Source organism: Lagenorhynchus albirostris, chromosome 1, assembly GCF_949774975.1.
Source record: "Lagenorhynchus albirostris chromosome 1, mLagAlb1.1, whole genome shotgun sequence".
NCBI lineage: Eukaryota > Metazoa > Chordata > Mammalia > Artiodactyla > Delphinidae > Lagenorhynchus > Lagenorhynchus albirostris.
In genome coordinates this window covers 76,700,012-76,723,359 of record NC_083095.1, presented here as the reverse complement: position 1 = coordinate 76,723,359, position 23,348 = coordinate 76,700,012, and the positions used below count along the sequence as shown (strand labels likewise).

Here is a 23,348-nt window from a genome sequence, read left to right as displayed (position 1 = left end):
TACAGTAAGAAAAACCTGGCAAACATCGCGTCAACCTTACAAGTGATCAAGGTTAACACCACTAGTAATAAGTCATGTTGATATCATTGCTTTTGATATGATGTAACAAGAAGGGCACATCATCTCTTGTATTCTTCCTTTAAATTCATAATTTCAGTCTGTTCATGAGAAGACAGCAGACAAAGCCAAACTGAGGGATATTCTACAAAACACCTGACCAGAAATCTCCAAGAATGTCAAGACTATGGGAAGTCTGAGACAGGGTCACAGCTGAAGGATTAGACTAAGGCGCCATAATGACTAAATGCAATGTGGTATTCTGGATTGGACCTGGAACAAAATGAAGATATTAGTGGAAAAACTGAGGAAATCGAATCACATATGTAGTTAATAATATTGTATCAATGTTAATTTTTTGGTTATGTAAGATGTTAACACTAGAGGAAGCTGGGTGAAGAAGGGTATGTGGGAATATTCTGTGTAAATCTTAACTGCTCTTTTTTAAAAAAGGACTAAGAGCCATTCTACTGGAAAAGCATCAGCACAGGTTCTTTGAGGGTATAACTGTGTATCTGGTTCCTAGTTCTTCCAGATACATGGTAGGATGACACTTCCCTCCCCTTTGACAATAGGCAGAGCCATGTTACTTGCTTTGCTCACATATATAAAATATGAGTGGAAGTGATGTGTTTTATTTCCAGGTAGATTTAGAGCCAACAAGTGGGGTTTTTTTCTTTTTTAAAAATTCTATCAGTTCCCCATATATATTTTTTTAACTGAAAAATTGAGTCCAGATTTCATCTGACTGATTAAATATATACCAATAACCAAGACATTTTTGAGAAAGAATAACAACGTGATACTTGCACTAGTGGATAAGGAAAAGAACAGTCAAGCACTTCCTGAACATTTACCATGTAAGTGTCAACTACTGTTCTAAGTGTTTCACATGTTTTAACTCATTTAATCCTCACAACATCCCTAAAAAAATAGGCAATATTATTATGCCTATTTTACAGATGGGGAAAGGGAAGCAGTCTTGTTAAAACAAATTTCTGACCTGTCATGGAACAATACTTTCGTAAAATATAATAAAAATGAAGTACCAGGAAAATGAACCATCAAGAATTTGTGGAACAGCACTGGTCCACAAACCAAACTTTGTTTTTGTGTCGTGGCCTCTCCCGTTGCGGAGCACAGGCTCCGGACGCGCAGGCTCAGCGGCCATGGCTCACGGACCCAGCCGCTCCGCGGCATGTGGGATCTTCACGGACCGGGGCACGAACCCGCGTCCCCTGCATCAGCAGGCGGACTCTCAACCACTGCGCCACCAGGGAAGCCCACAAACCAAGCTTTGAATAGATATGTTCTAGATTTCAAAAACAAATTGTGGTGAGAGTTCCCCGATGACCGAGTGGTTAGGATTCTGGGCTCTCACTGCTGTGGCCCAGGTTCATTCCCTGGTCAGGGAACTGAGATCCTGCAAGCCGCACGGCACGGCCAAAACAAACAAACAAAAAAACCCAAACTGCACAGATGTGTAAAAACAGATGTTAAAAACTGACACATGAAAAAGGTGCTTCTGTGGGTTGAAGAAGACTGTTCCAATGTCCTATGATCCTATAAGCCAGTGACTATAATTGAACTCATCCAGGCACTGGGAGACACTGAAATTGTTTAATGATAAGAACTCAGAAAATATTTAACGTAAAACCTAAACTGATTTCCCTTCAACTCCCTTGGGGACATATTTACTGTTACCTATAACCTGTTGTTCACTCATAGCAATTATATCTCCAAGATAAGAAAGATCACACCCTTCAGGTGGACCTGGTAAACAGAGCTGAGTCTACTGAGCAAGGTATGCTTTACTTTCTCCAGCCCCACTCCTCCATCCTCAGCTGGGGTGCCTTTGTAGAATTTTTAGAGCATGGAAGACAGACATCTAGGGCTTCCTCCTTCCTTGGCCCATGCTTTCAGGGGAACAAAAGGCAAAAGATTGAACCCAGTGACTTCCAGGATGATGCTGTGCCATGGTTCTCTGTAGCATTTCTGGGTAATAGTATGAATCATAAGTTTCAAATTACCTTAACTTGGACTTCTAGTCACAAGGTTCATGTAGAGCAGGTAGTCTAGAAGGTATGTTTAGAGCCCTGCATGAGGCATGGGATAAAAGATAGAAGCATGACCTACGATTAAAACTTATCAGCTGATGGCATTCCTTATGTCTTTATCCTCAGGCTGAGAGAGAATATGAGGCATTGGTAGAAATAAGATAAAGTCCTTCAGGTGATTTCTCCACATAAAGTCTGGAATCAGGGCAAAGTAAGAATGAAACTGAGTACCCCTCAACTCCCTAAATCCAGAAAACTCTAGACCAGAGTGCAGTGATATGTCTCTGAGAGAACCCTACCAACCCAGGATAAAATCCTGTAATAGCTCTGGCTTATCATACACAAGTCCTTGACTTCTTGGACACCGAAGACCCTTAACCCTTCCTTAACCCTTAGAAAGAAAGGGCCTCAGGGAACTTCCTCTCCCATAAAACAGACTTATAGGAAAATAAGAGGGTCACAGTTTACTTAAGAGGGTCACAGTCCACAGCAAGTCCATGTGTAGGCATTGTTCCACCTTTCAACTCATTTTATCTTTATGAACTTCAATTTGAGAGAGACACCCTTTTGTGATCTCCTCCAAGAATGCAAATTACTATACTGACTAATGCTTCCAAGTCAAGTGGCTGCCGCTTGCCCTGTCAGAGGCTGTGAAAGCCAGAAGACACGTTCTGCTCTCAGAGCCCTGGCTTCTCACCTCTCACCTGGGCAGTTGGCTCTGAGTAGATGGGGCTGCTTCTGTGACAGGAACCTAGCGTTGTCCTGGTTCTATCCCAGTTCTTTCCAAATACCCTGAACCAGGGCCCAAGTGACTCATTCTTCCTTCTCTTCCTCTTCCTTGAACAAGTGAGAGGTCTTCAGATTTCTTTTCAAACTAAGTGCTGGTCAACATCACTTTCATTCCTCCTCCTAGTAGGAGTCATACCTTCTGGTCCTGGGGCCAGAAAATGACACAAGAATTCTAAAGCATAATTTCAAAGAATACTAAAGATCTGGTTCACTTTCTTGCAGTTCTGGTAAGGATTAATGTTAAATCAGAAAAGAAACATAAGAACATTCATATTCTTCCCTCTTGGTCCAAATCCACATTAAGAACACAGGCAGGACTGCATGTGAGATTTTCCCACCTTTTATTTATATAAATGTATAGATGTATCAAGAACGTAGCCACTGGTGTCTTCAGGCTTTGCATCTCTAGCACAAGCAGTCTCTTTGCCCTGAGCAGTGATCTTCATTCCCAGGACAGAAAGTATACATTGCCCTGTGTGTCTCCCACTGCGAGCTGCAGGGCAGAGTTAGGACCCAGCCAAGGTTCCAGGCAGCTCACTGCCCCTTCACATCGGAACAGGCCCAGCTACAATGGGAACAAAAACGGGAGATGTGGGCTACAAGCCTAGGGCCTCCTTACTTATTTGTCTCACACCAATGACTTTTGTTTAGAAACAGGTTAGTTGCACATTACTGCAAGAAGGACAGAAGAACACAGTCTTGATCTTTTGCCCTTTCTTACCCCAAGTTTGCTCTATGACATCCCTTTAGCCCTCCTTACACACACACACACACACACACACACACTTACGAGCTGCATACTGGGTCTCTCCCACAGTTTAACATCTCTGTCCTTTGAAGCTGTCACCAGCAACTCAGGCAGCACGTGGAGGGCTGTGACAGAGCCTGTGTGAATCTTAGGGAGGGAGGGGAAGAGGTGTGGTGAGTTCTCAGTGGACCCTCCTCAGACAAGGAAGCAGAGAAGTCTGCTGGGTCAGACCTAGAGCGTCCTCCCCAACGTCTGTGACCTTTCCCTCAAACTCACCTTTCTACGTTGCCGTGTCTTTAGCTGTGGGACTGCTGGACAGGTATACGTGTCAGCACATACACACGCGTCTGTCTCTGGAGTTCGGGTTTCAGGCATTTCTACTTTTTCCTGCCAGATATTATCTGTGGTCCATTCTCCTTCAACGTTGCATCTAGCTAGGTTCCACAGCGTCCCATCAGAGCTGGTACACAAAAATGAGGACTCTGCCATTTCAAGGGCAGAGTTGGAGCCAGGTCTTAGACTTTGAAGGATCCACCATCCTCCCCTAGGCCACCTCTGGATTCCTTGGGCCCTCCCATCACCACTCACCAGATTCAGGTTTGGCCTGAGTTACCGATATGAGGGTCTTATTAGGATTCTCTAAGCTCAGCTCAAATTCTGGGCACTCTGCAAACTCTCCTAATTCCTTTTGGCTCTGTGAAAGGATAGATCATTTTGATTAGCCTACTTGTATCACTTACTGCTGCCCAGACAAAGCAACTCTTTTCTGCTCTGGGCTGGTCAAGATTTTTCAAAATCGTATCCTAGATACAGGAAAGTACTGATACACAAATCTTAAATGGACATCTTGATAAAATTTTACACGTGTATACATCCATGTAATCCCTGCCCAGATCAAGATATAGAACATTTCCATCACCCTGGAAAGTCGCCTTCACGCCCCTTCCCAGTCAATACCAGAGTATCACCACCCCCAGAGCTAACAATATTCCGACTTCTGTCACTATAAATTAGTTTTGCTTGTTCTTTTTTTTTTTTTTTTTTTTTGCGGTACGTGGGCCTCTCACTGCTGTGGCCTCTCCCATTGCGGAGCACAGGCTCCGGACGCGCAGGCTCAGCGGCCATGGCTCACAGGCCCAGCCACTCCACGGCACGTGGAATCTTCCCAGACTGGGGCACGAACCCGTGTCCCCTGCATCAGCAGGCGGACTCTCAACCACTGCGCCACCAGGGAAGCCCAGTTTTGCTTGTTCTTGAACTTCATTTAGGTGAAATCATGTAATATGTAGTTTTTTGTGTCTGGCTTCTTTTGCCCAACATAATGTCTATGATATATATCTGTACTGTTCCAGACACTGCTAATACAGTGGCAAGACAAGACAGATATGAAGAAAATGCAATGAAAACAACTAGGTTTATGGTTTCCCATGATTCTTTTAAACACTAGAATCCTTTCTAGTATCAATGAAATCTTATAGGGAAACCCAATATAAAATGCTCTTAAGTAGAGCTATAGTTGAAGGAAGAGAAGGGGATTTGGAACCAACTGCTTTTCCCTTCCTTCCTCTTATCCTCCATCATGGCCCCAAGGCTTTAAAACATTGGTCCTGGACAAATGTTTGTTTTAACACACACCCAGACAGAACTTACTGAGAAAGAAAGAACTCTGAGGTTCATTGACTGCAGGACAAACACACCATAGTCCTGGTGGGTGGACAACATTATAGGATCTTCTGAATAGCTTCTCCTGGTTGATAAGAAAGAAAGAGGCTAAGCCCAGGAACACCTCTCCGTAAGACCCCAACGTTTGTTCTAGTTAGACCCAAACTCAGGGTAGCCACTAACCCACTTTTCCTCTTTTCTCCAGCCCAAGAGAAAACATTTTGGATCTTACCAGATTACAGAGGGCTCATCGCCTGGCTTCATGTGCAGTAATTGCAAATCTGCTTTGGCCAAGATGAGGGAGTGACCGTCAGGGACCAGACTTACACCTGTCAGGAACCCTAAGTCCTCCTGCAGAACTCGGTTCAGGTGAAGACTATAGCGCAAAAAAGGATACATGGACAGAGAAAGATTCTACTTTAGTCCACCTCTCTCAGCTCCCCATGAATTCCTCAGGAGTAAAGTATAAAACAAAATATATCACCATCCCTACAAATTGTGTTCCTCTTTCTGTTTTTGTTATATTAATTAGTATTCATCATACCATCATCACCTTATCTGCTCAAACCAGGAATCTCTAACATTCCTGTCCTTTCCTTCCCTCCTGACCTCCAATTGATTGATAAGCACTGTGGACTCTACTGGCAACACATGCCTAAGTCTTTATCTCTCCTTTTCATCCCCACTGCCCAGGTCAGGGATCATGTTCTGTCTTCCTTGGACTAGAGCATCAGCTGTAAATGTGGTCGCCCTACGTTTAGTATCTATCTACTACTAACCATCCTCCGTGTGGCCACTAGAGTTCTCTTTCTAAAATTCAGATAATTATTCTGCTCAAAATTCTTAGCACTGTGTCCTCTACAGCCTGGCCCCAGTTCATTTTTTCAACCCAATTCCCCACCACCACTCGCACCAAGAACCCAAAGACTGAGCTATACTCAGAACACACCACGCACTCTCATGCCTCCATGCCTTTTGTTAATGCTACCTCCTCTTCCTAAAACACCATTCCCTTCCCTTACTGCTTCAGAAAACTCCTACTCATCCTCTAAGCCCAATCTCAAATAGCAACTCTTTTGTAAACAGTAAATGTCTTAAATTCTGCAGCCCCAGGAATTTTACATATATGTATATAAAATATATATATATATATAAATATATATATATCTTTATTATAGCAGTAATCACTCTGCATATTGTTGGCAGTTTACTTATCTGCACATTCCTGTACTGTGAGCTCCCTTAGTTAAAAATTAATTTCAATCTGGTTCACACTGCCTGGCCCAGAGCTTAGCATCAAGTAGGCACTTGATAATTATTACTTAAATTGACATGATGAGCAGAAAACAATTTCCCAGTGACTTTTTCCTGCTTACTAACATCCTATTGACCTAGTTCAGAAGTAGAAGGGAGTGATTTGAGCAAAATCCCAGATGTAACTGTATTCATTAACCCAGCCGCCTCACTTCACCTGAAATTTCTGGGTGCTGAACCCTTCTGCAGTTCCACTTGCCACTCACTGACTTTTTCATCAGCACTGACAACAATCAAGGTGTGTGCTGAGTACCAGATCAGAGCACTGATGTGGCCTGGAGCCTAGTGAATACAAGTTTATTTCAGTATTTCTGAGGAACCAGGATTAAGCTTCTTCCCCATCCCAGGCGTCTACGCAACCTCTAACCCCGGCACATACCATCAGATACATAAACAGGGCAGAATTCACATAAACAGAGAACTGAAGTTGACCCCATTCACCTGTGCTGTGGCCACAGCCTTTGCTTCCTGCCACAAGGTGAGTTCCCCAGCTTGATTCCCAGACACTGCTATAGAACCGTCTGGGGCCCAGGCCACAGCAGTGACGGCTGCATGACTCCTGGGTATATATGTGTCATCTGGAGAAGAAAGGAAGTGATTCATTAGGAGCTGGACCACTGTTGGGATACAAGAGGAGATAGCAGGCTACCCTTGACCTTCTTGGTCCGACAAACACACCCCCCTTTCACACCCTGAGTCTCTCCACACCTCACCTGCTTCTTCAGGTACCTGCCAGAGCTGTATGGAACCATCCTCCGAGGCAGTCAGCAGGAGGCCTGAGGTTTCTGAAACAGCAGCTGCACTGACTGGGCCACTGTGTCCCAGGAGGCTGTGTGTTTGAAACACCTAGGAGGAAAGGATGGAGATGGCACAGTGGGGAGGTGACACAGCAGGATGCTGTACCATCATACCCTCTCCACTGCCCCCACCCAAGGCCTTTCAGGGAACTCACCAAGAGTGGATTCCACAACCGTGTGGCCCCATCCAATCCCACAGTTACCACCAGAAGCTCTGACCCCAGCTGGCCAGCTGATAAGATAGAGAAACTGAGTCAGGAGAAGGGGAGAAGGGAATAGGCGGCGGGGACGGGAAGGTGGCTGACATTTCATTACCTGCACTGGGCTCCAGGGCAGCTGCACAGTGGCTGATGGGTCCTGGGTGAGCAGGGATGCTGGTCATCTCCACACCCTGATGGTCCCACACTTTCAAGGTCCCATCTCGGCCCACAGATACCACGTGCCCCTCCTGCCCCAGAGCACAGGATAAGAGAAGAGTCACACTGAGCGGGACGTGGGAATTATGACTCCCGCCACAGAGGTGTGGGCTCAGCATTAAGGGCCTAGAAGATGTCAAAGAATGAGGACACCCTGGAGAGTGGGGCTGGGAGGCTCAGGACTTCCATCATGCCACGAGGTCATGATACTGAGATACTGTATTTTCATGCTCTCCCTCCCCTCACACCAACCCTCAGCCTCAATACCCTAATCCTGCTCTAATTCAAGCCCAAGCATCTCACTTTTTTTAAATTTTTTTTTTTTTATGCGGTACGCGGGCCTCTCACTGCTGCGGCCTCTCCCATTGCGGAGCGCAGGCTCCGGACGTGCAGGCTCAGCGGCCATGGCTCACAGGCCCAGCCGCTCCGCGGCATGTGGGATCTTCCCAGACCGGGGCACGAACCCCTGTCCCCTGCACCGGCAGGCGGACTCTCAACCACTGCGCCACCAGGGGAGCCCAAGCATCTCACTCTTTATACTCCTTTTGCCTTTGGGATTAGATACACAATGCATCCAGTCTCCCAAAGCCCCCTTAACCTTCCCAGGGACCCCCAGTGAGCTCTCCACTGCCTTCTCACCACGGCCAGCACGGCGCTCACGGCACTCTGGTGACCCAGGAACTGACCAAGCTGCTGTCTCGACTCTGGGTCCCACAGCCCTACAGAGCCATCACTGGAGCAGGAGACCTGCAGAGTCAGAGGGCAGAGGAGTGGAATAATCAGCATCCCTCCAGCATTTCTCTATACTTATAACGTAGGGTGGAGGGCTGTAAGCCTTGTGATTAACAGCAAGGGCTGTCCTGGGTTCAAATCCTAGTTCCACCATTCATTGCTTGGTGACCTGGGGCCAGTTCATCTCTCTGGGCCTCAGGCTTCTCATCTGTTCAACTAGGATCATGACAGTGTACCTACTGATATGGGGCTGAAGCATCTACGTAAAGGACTTAGCAGGATGCCTGGTACATAGTGAGCACTGAATAAAGAGTAGCTATTGTCCTTGTTATTAACACAATGTCAGTCAACAACAACTTTCTCTCACCCCGACAAAGGTGAGAAGTCTGCAACGCCCAGGAGAGATCTGGCTGCCTAGAAGTCAGGGATAGGACAGACAATGACAAGTCTATTCAATTGCTACTCATTTCTTTTTGAGAACAACAGGGACTGCGTTGGAAAACTAGGCTTTACCAATGCTGAGTGCATAATTTGAGACCCATTTTTCACTTAGGACCAAAGAAATCATAGCACTACCTTTACCTGCAGACACAGGGCATCCTAAGGCCTTGGGGAGACAGTTCTGTGTTCTTGTTAAGAGCACGGGCTTTCTTATCATAAAGTTTACTGGCTCAGCTTCTTCACTTACATGACCCTGGAAATGGTCTTTAATCTAGCTGAGCTCGATATCCTTGTCTATGAAATAGAGAGAATAGTAGTATCTTCTTCACAGGGTGTTGTAAAGACTAAATGAGGCCGTATATGCCAAGGGCTTAGTCCAATGTCTGGCACATACTAAGTGCTCAATAAATGTGAGCTATTATATTGGGTGTTAGAAAATCATATACTGTATTATAAATGGGTATTAGGAACAGGATGAGGTGGGATGTGTTGTCCTCCCCCAGGAACCCTGCTGAGCTTTGTGCCACCCCCCACCCCTTCACTCACCAGGAGGTTGTCTTTGGTCCAGGCACAGCCAGTGACCCAGTCTCGGTGACAGGCAGAGAAGGAGCAAATCAGAACAGGGGCTTTGGGTGTCCTCACATCCCAGCAGAGCAGACTCTGGACAGGCCCCAAGAGAGGAAGCCATCAGGACCACAGGACACCAGGGCCATCTCAGGCAAAAGGTTTCAAGGAAAGAGGGAATATCAAAGGAGGACGGGTGGGCAGATCCCGTACGGGCCATTGAGCAAAGCAAAAAGCTGGAGGAAGCAGTGGGAAGAGAGCTGCTCAAGAATCCAGGACCAGAGGGGCTGGGGGCCCACGGGGAGGAGGGCCCTGCAGCTCACCCGATCCCTGCCCCCGGTGGCCAGGCTGCATCCATCGGTGCTGAAGCTACAGCAGCTTACGGGGCCCTCGTGTCCCCGGAGCTCAGTGCCACAGGGAAAGTCTTCTGTCTTTTGTGGCAGTGCCAGCAACTGCCTTGGCCACAGACGCACTGTGAAGTCCTCTGCATTAGAAATGGGGAGAGAGGAAGATTTTCTGAAAGAGGAAGTGACACAGGCCTGGGAGGCCAAAGACAAAGGCAATCATGGGGGCTGAAGGTGATGTCTGAGGGCACAGCTCCAAGGGAGGGACGCCGTGAGTCCCACCCAGGCCCTGGACGAGGATCATTCACCACGTGAGGCACAGGGCAGGAATGCCAGGCACTCCCAGCTCCGGCTCTGCGGCCGTCTCCTTCTAACTCCCGACTGCACCTCCACACCCTCCTCTCCTAAAGTGCACAGTGTCACTTTGAACAAGCCTCTTACCTAGACAGGACTAAGGCCATTTTCACCTTAACGTCTCTCTTCTCCTAAGGGAGACCCATCCCTTTTACCCAGCAAAATCTCCCACTAGGCAGAAACTCAAAGGGTGACACTTTGCAAGTTGTAAAAAAAAAAAGTTATATAGGTGGGTGTATTTTCACGCACACATATACACACAAATCGAAGAAAGGTGTCAGCACATTTGAAAGGAACAGTGATTCACGACCCTGCCCATGCCCTCTGCCCAGCCGTACCTGAGGCAGCAGCCACGAGTTCCTGGGACGTGGCCAATGCCAGCACAGGCTTCCGGTGTCTGGACAAGAGCCAGAGGGACTGAAGGGAGCCTCCCTGGAGCATCCAGCCCTGCAGGGCCCCATCTTCAGCACCACTCACCAACACCTTAGGGCTGAGCCAGGCCAGTGCAGACACGGCCACATCTAGCGCTTGACACAGAGCCCCCTGGGAACCTAGAGAATGAGGGACAACAACAGAGTAAGACGCTCAGAAAGAGGGCCAGAGTTGGGGGAGAGGGCCCTTTCCAGGCTCGGACACTCCAACCCTTCTCCCTCCGGTACCTGAAGAGATTGTGTAGATCCGAATGCCATCTGCTCGGTACCCAACAGCCACCTGATCGCCATCTGGGCTGAGGGCCACGGAGAGGGCAGAAGAGAGAGAGGGGCAACCTAGGCGCCCACGGGGACGACCCAGAGACCCGGACCACACCTGAACCTGAGGGCCAAGAAAGGGGCTTAAAGAAAACCCACCCCCCCATTAAAGTCCTCCTTCCAGAGACTCGTCCCCGAGAGCTACTGTGCACACACCGCACCCCCTCCCCGTAGCACAAGCTCCTCCAGACTCCTCGGCAAAGGCGCCACCCTCCCCCAAATAGTCCCACACCTTTGCAACCCCTCCTCATAGCCCACCGCCAGCCCTCTGTAACCTGACCTTGCCATCCTCTCCAGCCGTCAGTAACTGGCACCCAGCACGCAGGAAAAGGGCGGCAGTAACAAAGCCATGGTGCGCAGGAAAGGCAGCCAGCCGTGTCCCCTCCTGCCAGACCCAGAGCTCCACCATCCCGTCCAGCCGGCCCACAGCTACAGCCCGCCCAGACGCACTGAAGGCCAAGGCGCGGACAGAGGCTCCTGGGGCCCCCAGTTCCTGCATGGAGAGGTAGAAACTGGAACGTCAGGGCCCTGCTCTCAACCCAAACTAAGAGTGACCCAGGATGCAGGTGTCCGCCATTTCCCGCTCTCCACTCCCACCCTCCCGTGCTTCCTTCCCCAGGGCCACCCGGCTCCTCTCACCTTGGTGACTTGGAGCCCATCCACCTGGAAGAAGCTGAAACTGCCAGCCCAGCTGCCAATGGCTATCACCTGCCCCTCTGGGTGGAAAGCGATGCAGTTGAGGGGCTTGGGACAGGCGTGCTGGGAGGCCAGCTGCCCGCGGACCGTGTCCCACAGCTGGACGAGAGAGAAGGGGAGGAGGACTCAGGATGCTGGACACAGATGCCTGAGCCGCTCAGTCCTAGAGCTCCAGGGGCCACCTTGTCCAGTCCCCTGCCCTCAGCAGGCCAAGCAGCCGGAGCCTCTGCCGCACTGAGGAGAACGATCTCACAGGGCTGACCCCGAGTTCAGGGCCGCTTGCACCACCACAGCCCCCTGGTCCTTACCTTCAAGCCTCCCCCCAGGCACACGGTGGCCAGAAGCCGGCCGTCTGGGCTCAGGCAGCAGCCGGTGATCCGGTACTGGTGAGCCTTGATCTGGAGCACCCTACCCCAGGGAGACAAGGTCAGGGGGCCCCCCTGGCCACAGACTCCCTCCTCGTCCCCCTCCCCCGGGCTTCCAACAAACAGGGATGGCCCTCACGCTGAGACGTGAGGGGCCCCTTACCGACAGCCGTGCTGCAGGTCCCAGAGCTCCAGGAGCCCGTCAAAGCCAGTAAGAAAGAGGGCGTTGTCGGAGAGGAACGAACAAGAGGAGACCCCATCACAGCCACTCACCACAGACCTCTCCTCCTGTGACAGTGAGCGGGGAAGCGCACTCAGGACACGCCCCTGACCAGTCCACGTCCAGCCACTCCAAGCCCCAACCAGGAAGGAGGCAATGGATAGAAGGGCTGGAGCCCTGAGCTCTCTACACTCCCTGCTACGTCTCAAACTCTGGCCCTCTGGTCCCACAGCAGGAGCCCCTGTGAAAAGTGCAAAGCTTTGGGCCCTACTCCAGACCTAGGCCAAGCTCAAACAGCTTCAAGTGGGACCTCCTGATCCAAGTGAGGTCACATCGTCCCCCTCACTTCGAACCCCGTACGTAACCCCGAGTCACAGAAGGTTTGGTGCTTCTGAGGCGGGAATGACTTCACACACACGCCTATGGGGGGCGGGGGGCACTGACATGGGTGGAAGAGGAGACGGCGGCTGTGGCTGCAGAGCCCGCCTCTCCCGCCTACTGTACTACCGCCCTCTCTCACACGCACTCTGCTGCCATTATTCTCAGCAACTTACAGGGAACATGCCCCCAGCGTCTTTGCCCGGGGTCCTCACTCAACCCGGAACGCCTCCCCGTCTCCATCCTACGTCCTCCAGTAACTGCACAACTCACTTAGCTCTTACCTATGCCACATGGCTATGTTTTGGTTCCTTTTTTACCTTGTATGCCTTGTTTTTCAACAAAACTGACTACCTGGTGGGCAAAGACAATGTCCTAAGCCCTGTGTTCCTTGCAGTGCTTAGTATAGTGCTGAATCAAACAGGGTGATAACTGGTGGGTTTGGCTTGCCTCAGGCTTCGGGGCAGGACGTGAGGCTCTTCTGAAGGTAAATCCCACCCCGCCTTGCGTGTCGTACCTGCCAGGTTCTCAGGTCCAACAGGTAAACCGTCCCACTGGCAGTGCCCACAGCTGCTCTTTGCCCATTGGGGGAGAAGGCCGCAGCTGTGGGGGGTGAGGAAACTGCCAGGGACAGGCTGGAGCTAGAGGAAGAACAGCAAGAAAGGGAGGAGATGAGGAATGAGGGGAAGGAAGAGGATGGGAATTCGTTTCTGCATTTCTGGGCCTGAACCCCCCTCTCCACGGTGACTGCGGTCTGTTCTTTACTCTCCAGTTTCAGAGAGGGCTGCAGCTTGCTCTCTGGCGTCAAGGGTTTTACCTTTGCTGGCCCCTCAGGGTCTGGGGTTTATTAAGCCAATGTAGCATGCGCTGGAGGTACCATCGCTGGGAGAGCTGGGGGGCCTGGCGGCAAAGGGGCGAGTACAGAGGCTGGTTGGCTGCCTGCTGGTGCAGGAGCAGTGGGTACTGGCTGAGGACTGAAGCCTGCTGCCTCAGGAAGGTGTGAAATACAGCAACATCAGCCTCAGGAAGCTTCTGTTCCTTGTCAGGGACTGAGGAAGCTATAGAAGAGATGTGGGGTGTCACTGGGGAGCCAGCCTGGACCCCCATTAACCCCAGCACCAAGTCAATCATATGATGTGTCTAAAATGCTACGTCTCAAAGTGTGGCCCTCTGGTCCCACATCAGGAACATCTGTTAAAAGTACGAAGCTTTGGGTCCCACTCCAGACCTAGGAAACCAGAATCTGGGGACGCAGGGATCAGCAGTTTCAACAAGTTTCCCAAGTAATTGTATGCCCACTAAATAAAGTGTGAGAGCCTCTGGTTTAAGAGACCTAAGCAAAAGGTCTCCCAAGAATCACATGCTTACCCTCTTGGCCTTTTCACCTGGGAACAGAAATTCAACTGTTCTTTCCATTACACCTCCCTCCGAGCAGGCGCCCCCCATGAACACACCCAGGAGCCACTGCTTGGAGAAGACTCCACCCAGTAACTCATCTCACCATAGAGGGCATGGGCCTCCAGGAGCTGAGACATCAGACCCAGTTCCAGGTGTGCAGCCACCACGTGGAGACTGGTAAGGAACTTTGCAAGAAAGCCACGGTTCCCGCTCTGGAGCTGGGAAAGTCAGACTGGATTCATTAGGGATGTGATGAGGCTGGTGAGGAGGGACCGTCTAGTCTTGGACCCTGCCTGTGCAGCTAAGACCTAGACTTAGGAGCTGGGACAAAGGACCTGAAGGACGAGGGCAGGAAAACTGACAGGAGAAAGGTACACGGAGTTTGGGAAGGGGGTGGGGGTGATAACGGCAGTGGAGATGACGGTGGTGGTCATGGGGGAGAGGGGTCTCAGAAGAGCCAAAGAAGTTCCTTGGGAGAGGGTGCCTGTAGGATCTGGGGACTAACCAGGTGATAAGGCAGGTCTCCCAGAGCTTCAGGAGGGCAACTTCGGAAGGCACCTGAGGCATCAGGGTCACACGTCTTCCAGAGCTGAGCTGCAGGTGTGGGTCACAGGAACAGACACTGAGACGGGCTCGGCCCTGAAGCATCTCCAAAGATCACATCCCTCAGGCTACAGCAAGAGCCATCCACCCCCTGGGGTAGCAGGTGAGGGGGCCAGCCGATGTGGAGTACCAGGTCCCACAGTCAGTGTCCCGGGGGTTCACTGGGCTGCAGTCACCTGCGATGAGGATGTGTGCCGTCTTCTCCAGCTCTGGCCTCTTCCCATAGCGACATTTAGCGGCTCTTCTCAGGGGCCCATCACGGAGGCAAAGCCGGGCACCAGGGCGCTCCAGGGGTCCCTCCCCTAGCAAACTGATCCCGTGTGAGGGAGAGAAGGCAGGACAAGAGGGAGGAGGCCTGTAAGTGAGCATCTGGCACAGCTGTGCGTTCCCATTCCCACCTCAAACAGTGGTAACTTGAGTGACAGCCATTCAGGGTCTGGGAGACAAGTGTCAGGGGCTATACGGAGGGAAGGGTAGGATGAAGGGAGGATCACATGGGGCCCTGGCTCAAAGACAGGGAGGTACAGAAATCAGTGGGAGCTCAGCTGGGGGCACCTATACCTGCGCAGACTCTGGACGAGGTAAGCAAACGAACCCATGGGGTAGGGGTCCCCGCTGTTACCAGCAGCCACTGCTTCTTCCCAGGTCTTGGTCCCCCCGGGAAGTATCCGCCAGGCACTCAACACTCCATGCAACTGGTCCACGGTCAGACCTAAAAACCCAAGCTCTCTGAGGCCCTAAACCACGCAATGTACCCATCCCCATGACACCTAGTCCCTCCCTGCACCGCCTGCTGAGGCCCCAACTGAACTGAAGGTCATGCAACCCCCGAGCCCACTCCAAGTACTGACCGCTGCGTGTGACCTCAAGTGTGGTCAAGGCTTGGGGAAAGACATCAGGGCCATGCTCTTGTTCCAAGGTGCCCAGAATGTGCTGCAGCAGCAGAGGGACGGTAGCGGGCAGGGTCCGGAGTCTCTCAGACACCTGGGAGGGGACAGGGAGGGGCCTCAGTCAGTGAGGGGAGGGGGAGAAGCAGCTTTGGTTGTGGGTAGGGGAGGGGACATCAGAAAAAAAAATGCAAAGGGATGACAAGGAAAGAGCAACGCTGGTGGGAGAGAAGCAGGGCTTGGGGGTGTGGATGAGGAATGGGTGATCACAAGATGGCAAAGGATGAGGGTGGGAGAAAGAGGCTGAATGGAGACTGGGAAGTGGGATTAGGACTTCGAAGATGAAGAGTGAGCGTTCACGTCCTCCACTGACCTGCTCGAAGAGCGTGAAGAGCCTCAGGTGATCAGTGACCAAGCGCAGGTAGAACGGCAGGGCTGACCCCCGCTTCACCAGCAGCAGCTGCATCTGAAGACACAGAGGACTCAGCACAGGACCAGCGAGCCTGGCCACAGCCAGCCCTCCACCCCCTGCCCTCCGTCCTGGCACCAAGCCCAGTGCGGGGCAGCTTCTCCTCTCAGAGGCCCCACCGGGGAAGAGACCCATGGCATCACCTCAGGACACAGCCATCCCTGCCCCGCACTGCTCTAGCCAGCCAGCCGCGCTTTCAGAAACCCCCCCGCGGTTCAGTCTACCCCATTCGACAGCCACAGCTTTCTCCTCCCCTCGCCCGGACAGGCCCTGGAGAGGCCATTCACCAGGAGAAAAGGAATGGGTGACATTACAAGGAATCGCAGTTATCTTATTGACAACTTCCCTCGGCTGAGAAAATGAAGGAGCTGGTCTGTGTGGGGCAGCTGCTAGCTTCAGCACCCAGGTTCACCCCACACACCCACCCGCCCTGGCCTACACCCAACCTGGTTGTTGAAAGGTGACTCTTCCAGCCGCTTCCCGTACAGAGCCAGCTCCTCTCGCACCAGCCGGGCCCGGGCAGATGGCTCCAGAGGCCCCAGGGCCACCACATGGGCACCTTGGCTCTGCTCGAGTGTCTCCCCCAGGCCGGAATCACTGGACACACTCAGCACCAGGTGCACCCGCTGTGGGATTTGGGCAACAGGGTAAAAACGTTGAAGGAAAAGGAGGAGAACGCTGCTGGAGAGGTCCCTCTCCCTACTGCATCCCACCCCACCTCCTTCTCACACTTACCCGGGGAAGGGTCTTAGGGATCCAGTCCGAGATCAGCCATCCACGCTTGTCCACCAACCTGTCAGCCCCATCGATGATCAGCACCAGGGGCTGGCCGGTTTTCAGGGACTGAGCGGACTTGGGGAGCAGCCTCTGCTGCAGCTCCCACACCAGGCCCCTGTGTATGCAGGAAGAGGACCAAGGTCGGCAGGGGTGGTGTCACGTGCTATCAACAAGGCTGGGCTGAGTGGGGGAGAAACACACCGGTATGTGCTGGGGAGGGCACTTGGCTCTTGCAGTTGGCTATGCAGATAGGCACAGAGGCGTCTGAGCAAGGTGAGGACAAGACCCTGGTCAGGGCGGGCCCCTGAAAAGTGGAAGAAGACGAAGGGGGCCACCGTGGCCCCATCAGGAGCTTGCAGGGCTGACACAAGGGATGCCTGCATGGGAAGAGACCAGAAAACATGGTCACATTTCACATGCACAAGCTTCCTGTTTCCCACCTCCTTAGCCCTCCTGAGCTCACGCAGCCCTCCCTCCTGTCCAGGCCTCTGAGACTCTGTACCAGGAAGGTGGTCTTGCCCTGTCCCGACTGCCCGGTCACCAGGCTCAGCCTCCCCCGCTGGCGCCTCAGCTTCTGCACTGTGTCCTGAAGAAGGCGCGGTCGGGCAGGGCTCGGTGGGTTCTTCAGCTGCTGAAAGGCGGCCTGGACCAAATCATCATCCTGGATGGGCACTGGCTGTTCCGGCTGGGCCGCAGGCTGAGAACACATGGGGCAGTGACTACCTATGTTTCCATGCTCCTCAGGACCCCAGGCCTAAAACTCACTGTGCCCCCCACCAAGTTACCTCCCACCCAGGACTACCCGGCCCAGCCTAGCCCCTCTCCACTCCCCTGGCCACCAGAGCTCCTGCTGACCTGTAGGTAAAGCTTCTGGATCATATTCCACACGTCCTGCAGAACCAGCTGCCCAAACGTCTCCAGCTCCCCAACATAGGGCCGGCCAGCTGCTACATCACCCCACTTACAGTGGTATCTGCAGGAAAAGCAAGCACAGGCAGGGTCACAGCGGGCTGGGGCCCCCTCACCACCTCGCTCCGTGCAGGTGTTCCCTACCTCTCCCAGCTCACCTGCGACAGGTGATCCCTTCCTGTCTGCTCAGGTAGCTCTTCAGTTCTGAGAGCCGATGGGCAGCCTCTTCCGACTCAGAAATAAAGTCAGGCTTCCAGGCATCTGGCACAGAGCTGACCACCAAAGATACCCCAAGAGCGGGGCTGGATTCAGACCCCAGCCTCTCTCCGTCCCCGACCACCAGACCTGGCTGTGGTTCCCTGAAACCCCTCAAGTGGAGATCTCCTGCAGGGCTGCTTTGGTGCTGCAAGGCAAGCCCTCTGGTCCCTGTTTCTCCATTCTAGGTCCCCCTCTTGTACTCTGAATGTTACGGACAGAAGACACGTCCACTGAGCCTGTCTGGCCTTCTTTGGAGACTGAGGCCTGGAGGCAACAGAAGGTACCTGAGGAAGCTAGAATCCCGGAAGTAGATGAGAGGCTGGGCAGAGGGCTGCAGGCGGAGGCCCCGATTCAGGAACTGCATCACCTCCATCTCCGTCACAGAGCGACCTGAAGGGTACTGCTGGGCCTGCAGGGAGAGGCCAGAGAGCAGGCAGGTTCGGTCCTGGTCACACGATCCCCTCCTCTGAGACCTGCCAAGACCCCAGGGCCCCTTCATCTCAGTAACGTTCCTCTCTCCCTCCAGATACAAGCCAGGAAAATACAGCTAACAGCTAACGTTGATGGAACGTTAGCTTTCACACATGGAGCATTTTAAAAGTAGATTTCTAATTGTTAGAATAACCCTGCACTGTAGACATCATTGTTTCTCTTTAATATATGAAGAAGTTGAGGCTAGATTAAGATAAACCATTTTCCATAACGCTGTACAACGACAGAAGGGAGATCAGAACCCAGCTCTGTCTGACGGCAAAGCCTAATCAGCCCTACCACTTACCTCTCGCACCCCATGGCCAACCCAGAGGTGTTTCCCAAAGGAATTCCCTCATCTAGGACTTGATCACTCACAGAACCTTCTACCTGTGTTTCACTTCAGGTCTCAAGGATCTGCCTGTGCAGAGTCCCAGGGTTCTAGACATACCGAGGCTTCTCGCATCCCTGCCCCAACCTTGTCTGCCTTACCCAGAGGAAGTGAGGACGGTCAGGGAGGCTGTAGTTGGGGGGAACATAGCCATAGCGGGAGCCCAGGATGCCCACAAACAGCTGCGAGTTCTCCACCTCCCCTAGGCACACTTCCAGCTGCCTGAAGGATGGTTATAGGGGCGTCGTGTCAGGGAGACGGGGCTCTGGCTCACAACTGATAGCATCCAAAGAGCACCCCGTACCCTTGGCACTCAGCCACCCTGCAGCCCCAGCCCTGCCCAGGTCAGCTCCCCGACTCAAGCCCCTCATCGCCGACCCAGCCCCTCTTCTCTGTGGCCCCCATACCTGTTCCGACGGGTCTCCTCCTCGGTGACGCCCCAGCGCAAGTCGATGGCATGAAGGCTGATGCAGTGGGGGGCCGCTCGGGCCTGCAGTGCTGGCAGCAGGGACCTCAGCAGCAGGTCCCGCTCCCCATGCATGTCCCGGAAAGTGGAGGAAATGAAAAGCCGGACGCTGCGCCATCTGCAGGAAAGCCAGGGATCAGCCCACGGCCCAGCTCCACACGTGGGGCTGTGACCTCCCCTCAGCACTGACAAGTCAGATACAGAAGACTGCAGGGTGGGAGTCCAGCAGGCCTCCAGAGAATAACCTGCTTGTAACCTCAACTGCAGAGCCTAGAAATTAAACCCCACCTGGGGACTGCCAGTGCAAGGGGCACAGATTCAGAGAACTAAGATCCCACGTGGCACGCAGCACGGCCAAAAACAAATAAATAAATAAACCCACTTGCCGTTTCTCGGGCACCCCTCCTGTGTCAGCAATAATTATTACGCACCTACACTCTGCCCGTGAAATGCTCATGACAGCACTGTGAGGTAAGCACAAGCATTACCTCCATTGTACTGATCAAGGAACTACAGCTTAAGACATCAAGCAACTAGCCCAAGTTTCAAGCTACTGTGTGGCAAAGCCAGGATGGAAAAGCCAGAGCCTGCGCCCCTAAGCCCTCTGCCTGAGCCCTGGTGCCTGCCACGCGCCTCGCATCCTAACCCCTTTCCCTAGTAGAGAAATAGGCATGCTTACCATCTGTGTTAGAGACACCCCTACCTGGGAAAGAGGAAGCATTCCTCAGCGAATAGAACAAGCAGCATCTCTACAGTCAGAATTTCAGTCTCCTGAGTTTCTCTAGGTTTCGACTGAAGCCCCTCCCAATTCACAAAGGCATAAAACACAGACTGACCCACGCTGGAAAACAGGAGCCAAGGGGCTTGGAGTATTCTCTTCTAGTGGCCGGAGAGACTGGACCTCTGTCTTCCCTGGGGGCGGTGGAATCTTGAATATTTTGTCCATTTGGCCTACATGTTCTAGAAGGCGGGAGGCCCCACGCTCTGCAATGAACCTGTCATAAAGAGTGACAAAATAAATGAGAGCAAAATAGCAGAGTGAGAATCAGGAAGATCTTCCAAGGGGGCAGGGGACAAAGATATGGCAAGATTAGGTTCACCCAGTTAACTGGAGCGCCTTAAGAAGACCATAAACAGTAAATGTAGACTTGAAATAAGCGAGGCAGCAGAACCACAGGAATGAAAGAACAAAGAAGAAACCCAGTTAGAGCCTCTTCTGCTGTGTGCGTGGTTATCATAGGCTTTCTGTTGGGCCACGGGCAACTGGGCTGAATGAAGGTGTAAAGATTCAGGTTATTCCAGTCTGGGCTTGATCAGCTCGGTACCAGCCATGAAAGCTCCCTGGAGAGGGAGGGAATTGTATGAGGCTTCGTAACAGGAGTAGGGGGCAATGGGTGGCATCCAAAGGAAAAGGCAGGGGAAAAAAGCAAATAAATGGGAATCCTAGTAGCGGAGAGAAAAACAAAGTTAAAAGACTTCTGGATCTGGCATAAATAAATAAAGTTAACATGGAATTTCCTCTGAAACGGAATGGAGCAGAGGCCACAGAGAATGAATAGAAGTGATGTGACCAACTCTTGAGTTGTTCCCTTAAAAGCAAACAGCACAATCTCCCATGTCCCCTTTTCTCCTTTCCTACTAGATGTAATACAAAACTAATGGCTGGAGCTGGAGCAGCCATCATGAACTATGAGGCGGAAGCAGAGTATTTGAGGATGGTAGAGCAACAGATAGAAGATGCCCAGGTCCCTGTAATACTGTGTTGTTGCCATGCTTAGACAGCTGTAAAAGAGGAATAAACTTTTATCCTGCTTTTAAAAAGGAAGTGAGGACTTCCCTGGTGGTGCAGTGGTTAAGAATCTGCCTGCCAATGCAGGGGACATGGGTTCGAGCTCTGGTCCAGGAATTCCTGATCCCATATGCTGTGGAGCAACTAAGCCCCTGTGCCACAACTACTGAAGCCCGTGCACCTAGAGCCCATGGTCCACAACAAGAGAAGCCACCACAATGAGAAGCCCGCGCACTGCAACGAAGAGTAGCCCCCGCTCGATGCAACTAAAGAAAGCCCACATGTAGCAATGAAGACCCAGTGCAGCCAAAAATAAAATAAATAAATTTATTTTTAAAAAAGGAAGTGAACAGAGCAGAGGCCACAGATAATCTCTAAAAGATGTTCTAACAAAGCCCCCAACCTCTCCAGTGTCCATCCTGTACTCACTTCAGTATCCCGTCAGTGCAGCCTGAGAGTGTCACGTCATTGGGATTCAAATCTGTGTATCTGGTAAAGGAAGAGTAGTCACTACCAGTCAGAAACAGTGCCAAGAACGCAGAGTCACTGCCCCTAACATCCTAGGATGGACACCCTACCTGTGCACTTTTAATAAGGTTCTGTGCTAGGCTGGGACTGGGGTGGACCATCACGAAGGGGTATGGAGCCAGCCTGAAGACTTCAGAGAAGGTTCTAGCACTTCAAGTGCAATAGAGGTAAGAGACAGAAATGGGGAGGGGTCTGGTGAGTGCGAGTGTCCCACGCTTTAGTAGAGGTAGACAGGAAATATGGATCTCTATCTGCTGGTACTGGCAAGGAATGTGAGCCCCCTTACAGGTAACCTGTCCTTCTTAGGAGAACACCAACAAAGAGGCACTTGGGATTCACGTGTTGCCAGAAAAGCTGTTTGGCTGCATTTATCAGTTTCTCATTTGTAGTCTGGCCAAAGACGATGACCCTGTCCACCTGTAAGATGAAAAGGGAGGGGCTAAGATGAGGAACAGAGGGATAGTAGAGGTACCAAAGAGCTCAGGACATCAAGAGGTCTCTGAGGACTGGGGAATTAGGAAAACTCTGAGGTGGGGTGAAAACGGCCTTTTCTGAGAGCACCCAGGGTGGGAAAGCTCACTCCACCCTGACTTGAGGGGCATCAAAGTAGAGTCTGGGGTTGGCAAGATATGGAAGCAACCTAAGTGTCCATCAACAGATAAATGGATAAGGAAAATGTGGTATATGGGATTCCCTGGCGGTCCAGTGGTTAGAATACCGTGCTCTCACTGCTGAGGGCCCGGGTTCAATCCCTGGTTGAGAAACTAAGATCCCACAAGCCACATGGTACAGTCAAAAAAAAAAAAGAGGAAATATGGTGTGTGTATGTGTGTGTGTATATATATACACACACATATATATAAATGTGGTGTATGTATATATATTTAGTGTGTATATACATACATACACACACACACACACACACACACACACACACACACACACAATGGAATACTACTCAGCCATAAAAAAGAACAAAATTTTTCCATTTGCAGCAACATGGGTGGACTTGGAGGGCATTATGCTAAGTGAAATAAGTCAGACAGAGAAAGACAAATACTGTATGATATCAGTTATATGTGAAATCTGAAAAATACAACAAACTAGTGAATAAAACAAAACAGAAGCAGAGTCACAGATACAGAGAACAAACTAGAGGTTACCAGTGGCGGGGGATAATATGGGGTGGGGGGTGGAAGGTACAAAGTACTGGGTATAAGATAGCTCAAGGATGTATTGTACAACAGGTGGAATATAATCAATATTTTGTAATAAGTGTACATAGAAAGTAGCCTTTAAAAGTTATATTAAAATTTTTTTAATTTTTAATAAAAATAATAAAATTTTAACATAAAGTGGAGTTTGCGGGGGGGCAGTGTGTAGCTGGTCATTCAGGCTGACAAGAGCTGACTGTCAAACTTTTAGGAATTCTGTGAGCCAGATGTTAAACATGGACCGTCATTAAATATTAAATTGTATAAGCTTATAATTGAATAAATTATATTAAAAACAAAGGTAATAAATACTAAAAAATCATTACTTCCTAATTATTTTACTACATTTCACTATTATCTACTCTTGACCTTATTTACATTTACTTTATCTCTATTGTGGAAATACTATACAAACTGTGCTGAGCACCTCTGAGTACCTCTTCCCCACTCTGTGTTCACTGACAGCACGTTGGTAGCTTGAAATCAGCCGTGGAAGGAGTAATTA

General features: G+C 51.1%; 1 protein-coding gene across 11 annotated transcripts in view; it reads right to left on the bottom strand.

The window, feature by feature from the left end:
- Positions 1-3,227: 3,227 nt before the first annotated feature.
- Positions 3,228-23,348, bottom strand: part of TEP1 (telomerase associated protein 1) — a 56,571-nt gene continuing 36,450 nt past the window's right edge. For 2 of the 11 annotated variants that reach the window (XM_060146650.1, XM_060146642.1), the window contains exons 16-55: positions 21,916-22,046; positions 21,531-21,590; positions 20,149-20,307; positions 19,254-19,430; positions 18,948-19,068; positions 18,269-18,393; positions 17,885-17,998; positions 17,673-17,790; positions 17,320-17,514; positions 17,019-17,194; positions 16,776-16,932; positions 16,487-16,666; positions 15,945-16,037; positions 15,536-15,668; positions 15,246-15,396; positions 14,861-14,994; positions 14,587-14,675; positions 14,185-14,299; positions 13,501-13,741; positions 13,201-13,324; positions 12,249-12,373; positions 12,029-12,128; positions 11,664-11,819; positions 11,305-11,517; positions 10,935-11,088; positions 10,614-10,826; positions 9,901-10,061; positions 9,560-9,673; positions 8,480-8,587; positions 7,740-7,872; positions 7,580-7,656; positions 7,341-7,473; positions 7,069-7,205; positions 6,785-6,909; positions 5,546-5,689; positions 5,302-5,398; positions 4,240-4,345; positions 3,928-4,133; positions 3,694-3,798; positions 3,228-3,468 (exon numbers count right to left, since the gene is read on the bottom strand). In XM_060146650.1, coding sequence (XP_060002633.1) covers positions 3,346-3,468; positions 3,694-3,798; positions 3,928-4,133; positions 4,240-4,345; positions 5,302-5,398; positions 5,546-5,689; positions 6,785-6,909; positions 7,069-7,205; positions 7,341-7,473; positions 7,580-7,656; positions 7,740-7,872; positions 8,480-8,587; positions 9,560-9,673; positions 9,901-10,061; positions 10,614-10,826; positions 10,935-11,088; positions 11,305-11,517; positions 11,664-11,819; positions 12,029-12,128; positions 12,249-12,373; positions 13,201-13,324; positions 13,501-13,741; positions 14,185-14,299; positions 14,587-14,675; positions 14,861-14,994; positions 15,246-15,396; positions 15,536-15,668; positions 15,945-16,037; positions 16,487-16,666; positions 16,776-16,932; positions 17,019-17,194; positions 17,320-17,514; positions 17,673-17,790; positions 17,885-17,998; positions 18,269-18,393; positions 18,948-19,068; positions 19,254-19,430; positions 20,149-20,307; positions 21,531-21,590; positions 21,916-22,046 — 5,523 coding nt within the window. In that variant the 3' untranslated portion in view covers positions 3,228-3,345. Of the gene's footprint in view, positions 3,469-3,693; positions 3,799-3,927; positions 4,134-4,239; positions 4,346-5,301; positions 5,690-6,784; positions 6,910-7,068; positions 7,206-7,340; positions 7,474-7,579; positions 7,657-7,739; positions 7,873-8,479; positions 8,588-9,559; positions 9,674-9,900; positions 10,062-10,613; positions 10,827-10,934; positions 11,089-11,304; positions 11,518-11,663; positions 11,820-12,028; positions 12,129-12,248; positions 12,374-13,200; positions 13,325-13,500; positions 13,742-14,184; positions 14,300-14,586; positions 14,676-14,860; positions 14,995-15,245; positions 15,397-15,535; positions 15,669-15,944; positions 16,038-16,486; positions 16,667-16,775; positions 16,933-17,018; positions 17,195-17,319; positions 17,515-17,672; positions 17,791-17,884; positions 17,999-18,268; positions 18,394-18,947; positions 19,069-19,253; positions 19,431-20,148; positions 20,308-21,530; positions 21,591-21,915; positions 22,047-23,348 lie in introns of those variants that run through there. The other 9 variants (XM_060146657.1, XM_060146675.1, XM_060146667.1 and 6 more) reach the window with 9 other exon arrangements.